This window comes from Somniosus microcephalus, chromosome 9 (assembly GCF_052327205.1).
Source record: "Somniosus microcephalus isolate GS21.2 chromosome 9, FLI_Smic_1.0, whole genome shotgun sequence".
NCBI classification, from domain to species: Eukaryota; Metazoa; Chordata; class Chondrichthyes; order Squaliformes; family Somniosidae; genus Somniosus; species Somniosus microcephalus.
In genome coordinates, this window is record NC_140995.1 from 232,761,158 (window position 1) to 232,774,431 (window position 13,274).

A 13,274-nucleotide genomic window follows, 5' to 3' on the forward strand; every position below is an offset into this window, starting at 1 on the left:
GACCCGCAACGAAAGCATCTCGGATCAGTCCCTCCGTGTGTGCTGCGGCTGATGCTTCTTTGCAATCGCAGTCTCGGCCGAGTATCCGTAGTGCCCGTAGGAAGGCCTCCACCGATTCCCCGGGCTGCTGTCTGCGGGATCTTAAGAGGTGCCGGGCATAGACCGTAGGTGCCGGGCATAGACCGTATTTACCGGGCGTGCGTATTGCCCTTTTAGCAGACCGATAGCCGCCGCGTAGGTCGTCGTGTCCTGGATTATTGTATAAACTTGGTGGCTCACCTTTGAGGCCAGGATTTCCAACTTGTTTTCGTCCAGGGTCACAGTTGAGGCTTGCAGGTAGGCCTCGAAGCAACGCAGCCAATGCGCGAATTTGGTACCCGAACCCGCTTCTTGGGGGTCTAGGTCCAGGCATGTTGGTCTGAGGGCTCGCAGCAGCTCCTGTTGCTCAGCGTTTGGTGCAGCAGCCTGCTGTTCAGCGTTTGGTGCAGCAGCCTGCTGTTCCGCGTTTGGTGCAGCAGCCTGCTGTTCAGCAAATGTCGACATTTTGTTTTTGCTAATAAAATTGATGCGCTATCAATTACTCATAAAAGACTGAGAGTTAAGAGAGTAACTAAAGGCTTTTATTAGCAAAGAACAGAGCATGCCTCTCGTGGTTGACTGGGTTCCAAGAAGGCAGGGGGCTGCAGGTCAATCACCTTTATACCTGGGCCTGTGTGGGTGGAGCCAGCCGAGACATGTTGAGGCATGCATAGGTACAACAGTGTGTAACAACAACAACAACAGTGGTTTACCACATGGAGCAACACTGACGCATTGCGAGCACCCTATCTACTTAGGAGTCACCCTTGACCGATGCCTCACCTTCAAGAACCACATCGAGAAGACAAAGGCAAAAGTGAGCGTACGAAACAACATCCTGAATAAGCTCACTAACACATGATGGGGAACAAGCCCGAAAACATTGCGAACCAGTGCACTTGCTCTTTGCTATTCCACTGCCGAATACGCCTACCCTGCATGGGAAAGGTCTACTCATGCCAAGAAGATGGATGCCGTTCTGAATGCAAGCTGCCGATTTATCACAGGTTGCTTAAAACCAACAAACACCAACAGCCTATATATCCTGGTGGGTATCGCTCCCCCTGATATAAGAAGAACGGTAGCCAGCAAGAAAGAGCGACTCCGTCAAACATCAGATGAGAGACACCCTCTGCATTGTCATACACCTACACCCAGCCGCCTAAAGTCAAGAAAGAGCTTCATGAACAGTGTTGTTCCATTACAATCAACCTCATCTGAAGCCCGCATCGCCTTGTGGCAAGACCGGCTCGCCAGTCTTGAACAACCCCCAGCGATGGAAATTTTACTTGATGAAAGCCTTCCCCCAGGAGCTAATTGCAACTGGGCAACCTGGAAGTGCCTTAACAGACTTAGGACCGGTGTAGGTTGCTCAAAGGTGTCACTAAGCAAATGGGGATATTCAACCAGCCCGACAACTTGTGAATGTGGAACTGAGGCACAGACTATGCAACATCTCCTGCAATGCCCATTGTTAGAGGAACCCTGCACTGTTGCAGATCTTGCCGAATTCAACAACAAGGCGCAAAAATGTGTCCAGTTCTGGCTGGGCTATGTATAGACTGTCCGTGGACACGATAAGAAGACGACTTGGGACACCGCACTTTAGGAAGGATGTGAAGGCCTTAGGGAGGGTGCAGAAAAGATTTACAAGAATGATTCCAGGAATGAGGGACTTCAGTTACGTGGATAGACTGGAGAAGCTGTGGTTGTTCTCCTTAGAGCAGAGAAGATGAAGAGGAGATTTGATAGAGGTGTTCAAAATCATGAGGGGTCTGGACAGAGTAGAAAGAGAGAAACTGTTCCCATTGGCAGAAGGGTCGAGAACCAGAGGACACAGATTTAAGGTGATTTGCAGAAGAACCAAAGGCGACATGAGGAAAAACTTTTTTACTCAGTGAGTGGTTAGGATCTGGAATGGTGGTGGAGGCAGACTCAATCACAGCTTTCAAAAGGGAGTTGAAGAAATATCTGAAGGAAAACAATTTGCAGGGCTACGGGGAAAGTGCGGGGGAGTGGGACTTATTTTTTCATTCACAGGATGTGGGCGTCACTGGCAAGGCCAGCACTTATTGCCCATCCCTAATTGCCCTTAACTGAGTATCTTACTTGTCCATTTCAGAGGACAGTTAAGAGTCAACCACATTGGTGTGAGTCTGTCAGAGAGCTGGCACGGGCTCGACGGGCCAAATGGCCTTCGTCCGTGCTGTAACCATTCTATGATTCAGTGAGTATAGAAATGCTGTTTAAGAAGATAAGCTGTTAATAAAACTCCTCAAAGGATTCAAGAACAGATAGATCAGGAAGTCTGGTTTGAGGGAAGTATATTTGAAGTAAACAACTAGGATTGTTTATATATATATAGACGGTTCTCAAAGGATTCAGGAACAGATAAATCATGAGGCCTTATCTATGACATGTACCTTAGATGTAGGCAAACTGAGGTGCAGAAAGGAGCATGGTTTTCAACAGTTAGTAGGAGAGCTCGAAAGATAGAGAAACCAACAAGCTACTCTCTGTGTACAGTTAGGCCGATCACCTGTGCTGTATATGAATAAAGTCTGTTCCGTATACTCCACCATCAAGTGTCTTGTGCTAACTTGAAGCGGTCACTGTCAATGTTCCCTGTAATTTTTTTTTGGTGGCATGGCCACTTTAACGGGCTGCGCGGCCCATTCAAATCTCCGCACAGGCACGGTTTTTCCATTGGAAAGACGGAAAGTGGCCTGCGCAGATTAACAGGAACATTGGTCACCATGAACCAGAGAAGGAAGGAGGTTGACTAACAGTTGATCCAACAGCTGTGAAGTGCTGTGAAATGATCAAGACTGAGATCGGTGGCTTTTTTTTGTTGGGTAAGGGTATAATGGGATAGGGAGCAATGGTGGGTAAATGGAGTTGAGGTACAGATCAGCCAGGCTCAAGGGGCTGAATGGCCGACTCCTGTGCCTAAGAGCTCCTGTGGGTATGAAAGGTTCTGTATAGATGCAAGTTCATCCTCTCATGGTGGAGCACGCCTGGACTGCACAGCACCGACACAAGACGGTGCTCCGACATGAAGCAGGAAAGTCAGCGGTATCAACATTCAGCAACCGTTGCTGCAGAAACAGCGCCAACAGTAATAGGGGCAATGACTAAGTGACCTCGGCGGTTCGAGGACTCACTCTGCAGGAAGCCCCATGCCCCATGCTTCAGGCTACACAGGCACAAGGCAGGTCCATCGGAATAACTCTCGAGCTGCTACATTTGTGATAGAAGCCCTGGAACCTCTCAATGCTGCACTCATTGGCTTTGGGGAGCTTGTTCCTTGTCATCCGGAGCTTTGGTTTAGCATGTACTGGAATACCCATTTGTTTGGGAACTTCACTTCCCAACCCCAAAATATCCAGTCGTCTTTCCTGCCCAAGGCCACTTGACCCATAGTATGAGCATTCCTTTAGAGATTCCGTGAGATGGATGATGAGGAGGAAATGGACCAACAGCAGAGGAAGGAGTGACAGATCAAGAGGGACACAGGGTGGACTTGTTACCACCGTTCAGATAAAGATTAATTCAAACTCCCTTCACTTCACATCCTCTTGCAGAAACCTGTATTAGATATACCAACACAATCTATAGTGAACCCTCTCTATCTCTCACTTACCATCAAGCATATAACGCAACATCAAGGGACTGGCCCTCTAAGGAAACACCAATATCCCATGTAACCATGTCCAGTTTCTTGCGTTGCTGCTGTGGTGTGGTCCAGTTCCTGGCCATTTCCCTCGAGTGATGTCAGATACTGTGTGTTTCCTGCTATCTGATCTAGTTCTCAGTCTAAGGGCTACCATAGTGGGAGAAGTGGCTGGCTGTTGGATGTCCTTGAGGGGTTCCTCGGCTGGGAGTGGCCCCTCAGTTCTTTTGGGAGGGTCATCAATGATATTAGTGCCTGAAGGAGTATCGGTGTCTGGAGATTTGGAGGATCCTGTCCAGTTTTTACTCTCCCTCTTCTGCTGCAAGCTTCCTTGGTCTGCTATAAGAAGACAATAATAATCGATTGTTTCCTGAAGCCTAACAGAGCTAGGCCATAGGCCATTGTCCTTCCTTAGACAGGAGTACAAGACAGATAGTATGCAAAAAGGTAGTGAGGGGGCCTGCCCCTCAATGGTGATAGTGTTCCAGGCAGGGAGTATGTAAAGGAATCATTCCAGGCGAGTATAGAATCATAGAATCTTGCTGCACAGAAGGAGGCCATTCGACCCATTGTGCCTGTGCCGGCTCTTCGAAGGAACAATGCAATTAGTCCCACTCCCCTGCTCTTTCCCCGTAGCCTTGCAAATTGTTCCCCTTCAAGTTTTTCTCCAATTCCCTTTTGAAAGTTACTATTGAATCTGCTTCCACCGCCCTTTCAGACAGTGCATTCCAGATCGCAACAACTCACTGAGTAAAAAAAATTCTTCTCACTTCCCCTTTGATTCTTTTGCCAATTACTTTAAATCTGTGTTCTCTGGTTACCGACCCTCCTACCAGTGGAAACCATTTCTCCCTAATTACTCAAAACCCTTCATAATTTTGACCAGTCCTGCTCTGCTCTAAGGAGAACAATCCTCAGTGAAGGAGAAAGTGTATGTGTGTTACAGGCATGACATTGCAGACCAGAACAGATAGGTAGAGGACTCATGTACCATGGCAGACTTCAAGGTTGTTACGACCTCATCTGTTCTTTTAATGTCAAAGACTGCATTCACCGCTCTGCCGCCACTTCACTGCATTTAGTTGAGGAGTATTGCCCCGAAGACGGCACCTCTGCTTGTCTGTGTCTCCCTCAATATGGCTTCTGGAGCTCTCTCACTAAAGGGAGCAGCCCTACCTGCATCCTGGGCATTAAAAATAAAATTGCTCTGGGGATGTGGGTGTCACTGGCAAGGCCAGCATTTATTGCCCATCCCCACTTGCTCTGAGCAGGTGGTGGTGAGCCGCCTTCTTCTCGAGTGTTTTTTCATTTAACTGAGTGGCTTGCTGGGCCACTTCGGAGGGCATTGAAGAGTCAACCAAGTCTATGTGGGGCTGGAGTCGTGCATTGACCAGACCGGGTAAGAACAGCAGGTTTCCATTTTTTTTATCTGAAAGAGAAAAGGCCGATTTGGGCTTTGGTCGGTGTCCTTTGTTGAGAACTCTGAGTCGAGTCAATGGCCATAATTCCTCCATAACGGAAGCGATCGAAGTTCGTGGGTTGGAGTCGTGTGGGGCCGGGGGGGGGGAATTCTTCACTCTAGCTCCGCCCTGACGCTGGCTCAAGAGCGGAAGGTGGGAGGGGCGGGTTGTGGACGAGGGTGGTTCTGTCTCCCCAGCAGTCCTTTCCCTGGTTCCCTATATAAAAGGACTCATTAACTGTTGTCCCGATTCCTTGGCATCGGCTGTGAGAAGCTGTGCATTTGACCTCATTGACAAAACAAAAGCTGCTTTGAGATTGGTGTCTGGACAAAGGCCACATCCCTGGTTAGAAAGAGAGGGAGAGAGGCAACTCTGTTTATTAATTAACTGGATCCTGGCAAAGCAAACACTGTGTCGCTGTGCAAGTGAAGTGCCAAAGATTTTTGTCCATTGGTGTTAACCCATCCCACTGTGCAAATTAAAGAAACAACTTATATATTTATATTGCGCCTTGTTGCATCTCTCCAGTGTCTCGCAATGCTTTGCACGCTATTAATGACTTTAATGCGACTGTTATGCTGCAGGCAACAGTGGCAGCCACTTTGTGCACAGCAAGCTCCCAGGAGCAGCAATGCGATGAATGCCCGGTTAATCTGAAAGAAATCTATCTCATTTTGAAACTGCTCATCAGCTTCTCTGAGTTTTGTACGCTGGCACATACACAATGCGAGCTCCAGTGCAGAACTGAGGGAAGTGCTATTTGCTAAGCTTCAGAGAGACATGAAACCGAGGCCGCATCTGTTCCTTCAGGCGGATGTTAAAGGTTGCCTGGCGCTATACCCTGGCCAATGTCCCACCCTAAACCAATTTATAGAGATTGATTGCTATGATTAGCCAACGATTGTACTGTTGTATAATTGTACCAGGAGGGTAGAAGGTGAATTGATGGACCTTGGTCTTTTCCGTTGAGCAACTCCTATGCTCCTATGTAATATTAACTAATGATCTCTATAATCTGCAATACTGTGGTTTACTGAAGGCAGCGACATATGGGTTTGTGTGTTTGAGGGATCAGAACACATTGCTGCTGGTGTCCTTGATTCATTGCATGCTAGGAACTCTATCTGTTCCCTTTCTGTGAGGCAGTTGACTGACTGTACGAAGGACCATCAGGAATGTTCAGACCACGAGGATCATCTGACCAGTCCCAGTGTCCAGAAAATATCATATCCCACAATACCCCTCATACCTCGCTATCAATTTTATTTCTTCAGGTACTTAAACTCTCTCAAAGTCGCTCATCCAATCAGACCCCTTATCTCCCTTAGCAGTTCATTTCCAAATATTCAGCACCCTCTGTGGAAAGAAGTTAAATCTAAACCGTTATTACCCTCCCTCAGGTTAAGACTCTTACCTCTTACAGAATCTGTCATGGTTAAACAATACTAACATTTATCTTGCCGATGTCCTTTAAGATCATAAATACCAAACATCACCCCTTGAGACTTCTCTTCTCCAGTGTAAACATTCCCAGCATCTGCAGCCTCTCCTCATAACCCAGGTAGTGAATCCCAGCTCTCTGTTATGTGCCCCTCTCCAATGCCTGGATGTCTTTCTCACAGTAACGCGGACCAGAATTGTACCCAGTACTCCGTAGATAGGTGGTCACAGCACTGCCTGGTGGCAATCAGGCACTAGAGCAGCCAGCAGAGCCAGACAAAGCACCTGCTCTTGGGACCAAAAAAGGGGGTGTTTTCTATTCTCCCTCACCTGTTCTCCTGCCTCCCCTGCTTTCCTGAATCTGTTCACTCATTTCTAGGGTACTGTTCCAGGGGCATTGCTCTACTAGTACTTGTCCCAAGTAGACATTCTTTATGATATGACCCGTGACAGTGACTTGTTTGACGATGAGAGGGGAGGCGGTAACTGAAGCTGTTTCTCTTCTAACAATGTTCACACATGTGCAGTTTCTTCAAGGATCGGGATCCGCGGCCGATGTTTCCACTCCCGAGCCAAGGGTGCTGCAGCCAATTGTACTATCCCAACCACCATCAGCTGACTGGAGAGCATCCTGGGCTGCAGCTCTCGGTTACTCACTAGATACACTTACTGTTTATTCAGCAGGGTAAAGGCTCCTCACTGTGTAACTGTAGAGTCACTGTTTATTTTTTTAAATTCATTCCTGGGATGTGGGTGTCATTGGCAAGGCCGGCATTTATTGCCCATCCCTAATTGCCCTCGAGAAGGTGGTGGTAAGCCGTCTTCTTGAACCGCTGCAGTCCGTGTGGTGAAAGTACTCCCACAGTGCTGTTAGGGAGGGAGTTCCAGGATTTTGACCCAGCGACGATGAATGAACGGTGATATATTTCCAAGTCAGGATGGTGTGTGACTTGGAGTTGATGGTGTTCCCATGCGCCTGCTGCCCTTGTCCTTGTAAGTGGAAGAGGTCGCGGGTTTGGGAGGTGCTGCTGAAGAAACCTTGGCAAGTTGCTGCAGTGCATCTTGTAGATGGTACACACTGCAGCCACAGTGCCGGTGGTGGAAGGAGTGAATGTTTAAGGTGGTGGATGGCCTTATTGAATGGTGGAGCAGGCTCGAAGGGCCAAATGGCCTACTCCTGCTCCTATTTCTCATGTTCTTATGTTATGTTCTTATGGGGTGCCAATCAAGCGGGCTGCTTTGTCCTGGATGGTGTTGAACTTCTTGAGTGTTATTGGAGCTGCACTCATCCAGGCAAGTGGCGAGTATTCCATCACATTCTTGACTTGTGCCTTGTAGATGGTGGAAAGGCTTTGGGGAGTCAGGAGGTGAGACACTTGCCGCAGAATACCCAGCCTCTGACCTGCTCTTGTAGCCACAGTATTTATGTGGCCGGTCCAGTTAAGTTTCTGGTCAATGGTGACCCCCAGAATGTTGATGGTGGGGGATTCGGCGATAGTAATGCCATTGTATGTCAAGGGGCGGTGGTTAGACTCTCGCTTGTTGGATGCAGTCATTGCCTGGCACTTGTGTGGCGCGAATGTTACTTGCCACTTATCAGCCCAAGCTTGAATGTTGTCCAGGTATTGCTGCATGCGGACATGGACTGCTTCATTATCTGAGGAATTGCGAATGGAACTGAACACTGTGCGATCATCAGCGAACATCCCCACTGCTGACCTTATGATGGAGGGAAGGTCATTGATGAAGCAGCTGAAGACGGTTGAGCCAAGGACACTGTCCTGAGGAACTCCTGCAGCGATGTCCTGGGGCTGAGATGATTAACCTCCAACAACTACAACCATCTTCCTTTGTGCTAGGTATGACTCCAACCAGTGGAGAGCTTTCCCCCCCGATTCCCATTGACTTCAGTTTTACTAGGGTTACTTGATGCCACATTCGGTCAAATGCTGCCTTGATGTCGAGGGCAGTCACTCTTACCTCGCCTCTAATATCCAGCTCTTTTGTTCATGTTTGGACCAAGGCTGTAATGAGGTCAGAAGCTGAGTGGTCCTGGCAGAACCCAAACTGAGCATCGGTGAGCAGGTTATTGGTGAGTAAGTGCCACTTGATAGCACTGTCAACGACACCTTCCATCACTTTGCTGATGATTGAGAGTAAACGGATAAGAACATAATAGGAGCAGGCGTAGGCCATTCGGCCCTTTGAGCCTGCTCCGCCATTCAATGAGATCATGGCTGATCATCCAAATTCAGTCAGTAGATAGGTGGTCACAGCACTGCCTGGTGGCAATCAGGAGGAGACCGAGATGGATCGTCCACTCGGCACTTCTGGCTGAAGATGGTTGCAAATGCTTCAGCATTGTATTTTGCACTTATGTGCTGGGCTCCACCATCATTGAGGATGGGGATATTCATGGAGCCTCCTCCTCCTGTTATTTGCTTAACTGTCCACCACCATTCATGACTGGCTGTGGCAGGACTGCCGAGCTTTGATCTGATCCATTGGTTGTGGGATTGCTTAGCTCTGTCTATAGCATGCTGCTTCTGTTGTTTAACGTGTATGTAGTCCTGTGTTGCAGCATCCCCAGGTTGGCACCTCATTTTTAGGTACGCCTCGTGCTGCTCCTGGCATGCTCTTCTGCACTCCTCATTGAACCATGGTTGATCCCCTGGCTTGATGGTAATGTTAGAGTGAGGGATATGCTGAGCCATGAGGTTACAGATTGTACTGGAATACAATTCTGCTGCTGCTGATGGCCCACAGCACCTCGTGGATGCCCAGTTATGAGCTGCTAGATCTGTTCTGAATCTATTTTATTAGCACGGTGGTAGTGCCACACACACGATGGAGGGTGTCCTCAGTGTGAAGATGGGACTTCATCTCCACAAGGACTGTGCGGTCGTCACTGCTACCAATACTGTCATGGACAGATGCCTCTGCGACAGGTAGATTGGTGAGGACGAGGTCAAGTAGGTTTTTCTCTCGTGTTAGTTCTCTCACCACCTGCCGCTGGCCCAATCCGGCAGCTATGTCCTTCAGGTCAGTAGCGGTGCTACCGAGCCACACTTGGACATTGAAGTTCCCCACCCAGAGTACATTCTGTGCCCTTGCTACCCTCAGTGCTTTTTCCAAGTGGTGTTCAACATGGAGGGTAAGGGTCACTCACTGTGTAACTGTGCAGAGTTCAGCAGAGTAAGGGTTACTCACTATATCCTGTACAGTTTCACTGTTTAGTCAGTGGAGTGAAATTAGACACTGGCCCTGCCTAATCGGAACAATAAGCAGCTGAACAGCCATTGTTCGTCTGGTTAATGGTTACATTACTGATTATTATGTACCAGTAAAATATTGGTTTGAGCTTCACTGACCTTAATCTCGGAAGATGAATGTAGTTGTACACAATTGCTCTATGATCCTATTGTTGTAGCTAATGGCCATGTAACTACTTAGAATGGAGAGGTGCAGAATTTCACTTTGAAATCCCCCCTAGGTCGATGTAGTGTGAGTGTGTGGTGGGGGGAGGGAAATCGCCGATTAACCCAGTTTGGTCTGTTTTGTCTCCAGACTGGGGCTGATTCTCTGTCTCGTGTTTGGGTCTCTGGCAAGCTCTCTGTGTTGTGAATAGTAGAGGAGCAGCCATTCCAATCCATAGTCAAGTGCCAGACCCATTCATTCCTCCTTTAGCGTTCCAAACAGGATGTCCACTACTCACATTTTATTTTGTTGAATCTGCCCAACGTGCTGTCGAGATATGGACCCAACTCAGCAACAACAACTTGCATTTATATCACGCCTTTAACGTAGTAAAACATCCCAAAGCCGCTTCACAGGGGCGTTATCAAACAAACTTTGACAAAACATGGCACATCCTCCCAGACTCCAGCCAATAAACAGCCAGCTATCCTGATCCCACACACCAGCATTCTTGGCTCTTTTCCCTCATTGCAGCCTGGGGACCCGCTGAAGGAGATTCACACCAGCATTCTTGAAACTTTTTTTTTAAACCATCAGCAGCCCCTTTCCTTCCCAGCAAGGAGAGGACAAGTGAGGGGCACCTGAGGGAGCAGACTCAGTTTAACATCTCCTCTGAAAGACGGCACCTCTGACAGTGCAGCACTCCCTCAGTACAGCACTGGAGTGTCAGCCTAGATCATGTGTCTCTGGAGTGGGACTTGAACCCACAACCTTCTGACTCAGAAGGTAGGGTGCTACCCACTGAACCACAGCTGACACCGAAACATTAACATGTTAAAAGGCTTCTGTACAGCACACCCTTTCTGTAAGTGTAACACTTACTTCCTGTAACAATTTCCCATCACACTTGCATCCACTGTATCCTTTGATTCACTGTGAACAACTCCACAGGAGATGGGCTAGCAAGATAGAAGATAAGTGAGTGTGTTTTATAGAACAGTCAGTGTGTATTATCGAGTATTCAGTGTATACTGGGCTAATCCTGTTTTAGGATCATGTTGCCTTATCCTGCTCTCTCTCTCTAACTCCTGTAGGAGAAGCTGAAGTTCGTGACCGTGCTGGGAGCAGGATTACTGTGTGGGACGGCTCTGGCCATCATTATCCCTGAGGGAATCGAACTGCTGCTGGGGGATCTCACGGCAGGTGTGTGCCCACTTACACCCGCTCACCGATTAGCCTGCACATGCATAAAGGAGGAAGAATAAGAGTGGGCATATACACGGAATGGGTAAACTCGAGAAGGAGCAGACAGACTTGGAGGAGTTGTTCACATACAAAATCAAATCAAATCAAATCAACTTTTATTGTCATTGTTAGTGCACAAGTGCAGTACAACGAAATGTAGGCTTGCGGCTCCCGAGAGTGTACATTTAGATTAAGACATTTAAACATTCAACATACATTTGGCTTGTAATACATAAACATAACCATAATAAAGTGCATTGGCAGATGTGCAGGCTTTAGAGTTTATTTGTGGAGTTCAGTAGGATGACAGTCCTGGGAAAGAAGCTGTTCCTAAATCTGGTCGTACGGGTGCGAATGCATCTGTAGCGTCTCCCAGATGGCAGGAGGGCGAACAGACTGTGGCTGGGGTGGGTAGGGTCTTTGATGATGGACCGTGACCTCCGTAAACAGCGTTTCTGGTATATGTGCTCTATGGTCGGTAGCCGGGTGCCGGTAATGCATTGGGCAGTTTTGACTACCCGCTGCAGGGCTTTCCGGTCATAGTAGCTACAGCTGCCATACCATACTGTGATACAGTTCGTCAGGATGCTCTCTATTGTGCAGCGGTAAAAGTTAGAGAGGATCAGGGGTGACAGGTTACATCCCTTCAGCCTCCTTAGGAAATATAGGCGCTGCTGGGCCTTCTTCACCAGAGAGGAGGTATTGAGGGACCAGGAGAGGTCTTCCGTGATGTGGACTCCAAGGAACTTAAAGCTGTCCACCCTTTCCACCACAGCCCCATTGATGTGGATGGGGGTGTGACTTCCGCCTTTAGACTTCCTGAAGTCCACAATGATTTCTTTGGTTTTCTTGATGTTAAGGGCCAGGTTGTTATCGGCGCACCACTTCACGAGATGCTGGACCTCCTCCCTGTAGGCTGACTCATCGTTGTTGGTGATCTGGCCTACTACCGTGGTATCATCCGCAAACTTGATGATGGTGTTGGAACCATGAACAGCCACACAGTCGTGGGTGAAGAGGGAGTAGAGGAGGGGGCTCAGCACACATCCTTGTGGGGCCCCCGTGTTCAGGGGCGGGGGGGGGGCGGGTGTGGTTACCTAATTTGACAGACTAGGGTCTGTTTGTTAGGAAGTCCAGGGTCCAGTTGCAGAGGGAAGTGTTCAGGCCAAGAGTTTGGTGGCCAGCTTGTTGGGGACGATAGTGTTGAATGCTGAGCTGTAGTCTATGAACAGCATTCTGATGTAGGTCTCTTTACCATCTAAGTGATTCAGTGTCGAGTGTAGAGCAGTTGTGATTGCATCCTCCGTTGATCTGCTTGCACGATAGGCAAACTGGTGTTGGTCAAGAGAGGCGGGAACACTGGCTTTGATGTGAGGCAGGACCAGTCTCTCGAAACACTTCATTATGATGGGTGTGAGTGCGACAGGTCGATAGTCGTTCAGGCACGTCACAGCCGTTTGTTTTGGCACAGGAATAATGGTAGCGGTCTTGAAGCATGTAGGGACTACTGCCTGGGCCAATGACAGATTGAAGATGGCGGTGAAGACATCAGCCAGCTGATCAGCACATTCCTTGAGTACCCGTCCAGGGTACAAGTGGTTCAACAAATTGATAAAGCTGTAAAAATAACTGGTGATGGGATCTTAGGCTTTATAAAGAGAGGCGTTAGTTGTAGGTGATGAAATAGGGAAAACTATTTCCAGTTGTCAGTATCTAAGGGCATCACCAAAAGAACAAAGGGAGAGGTTAGGAGACATTTATTTATGTTACATGGATGGTTGTCGGGACATGGAAAGCCCCACCGGGAACAGTGATGGAGCAGAATCTGGAGCAGCTTTTAAAAGGAAATTTAATAAATATCTGAAGAATAAAAATGTAAGGGCAATGGGTGTAATTGGATAGCTCTTTCAGTGAGCTGGCACTGTATGATGGGCCGAGTGGTCACCACCTGGGCTGTAAAA

The 13,274-nt window shown here is 48.2% G+C and overlaps 1 protein-coding gene across 3 annotated transcripts in view; it reads left to right on the forward strand.

Moving 5' to 3' along the window:
• Positions 1 to 13,274, forward strand: part of LOC147113122 (zinc transporter ZIP9-like) — a 70,484-nt gene that overhangs the window by 21,802 nt on the left and 35,408 nt on the right. For all 3 annotated transcript variants that reach the window (XM_085998012.1, XM_085998014.1, XM_085998013.1), the window contains exon 2: positions 11,163 to 11,271. In XM_085998012.1, the coding sequence (XP_085854138.1) occupies positions 11,163 to 11,271 (109 nt within the window). The remainder of the gene's footprint in view (positions 1 to 11,162; positions 11,272 to 13,274) is intronic.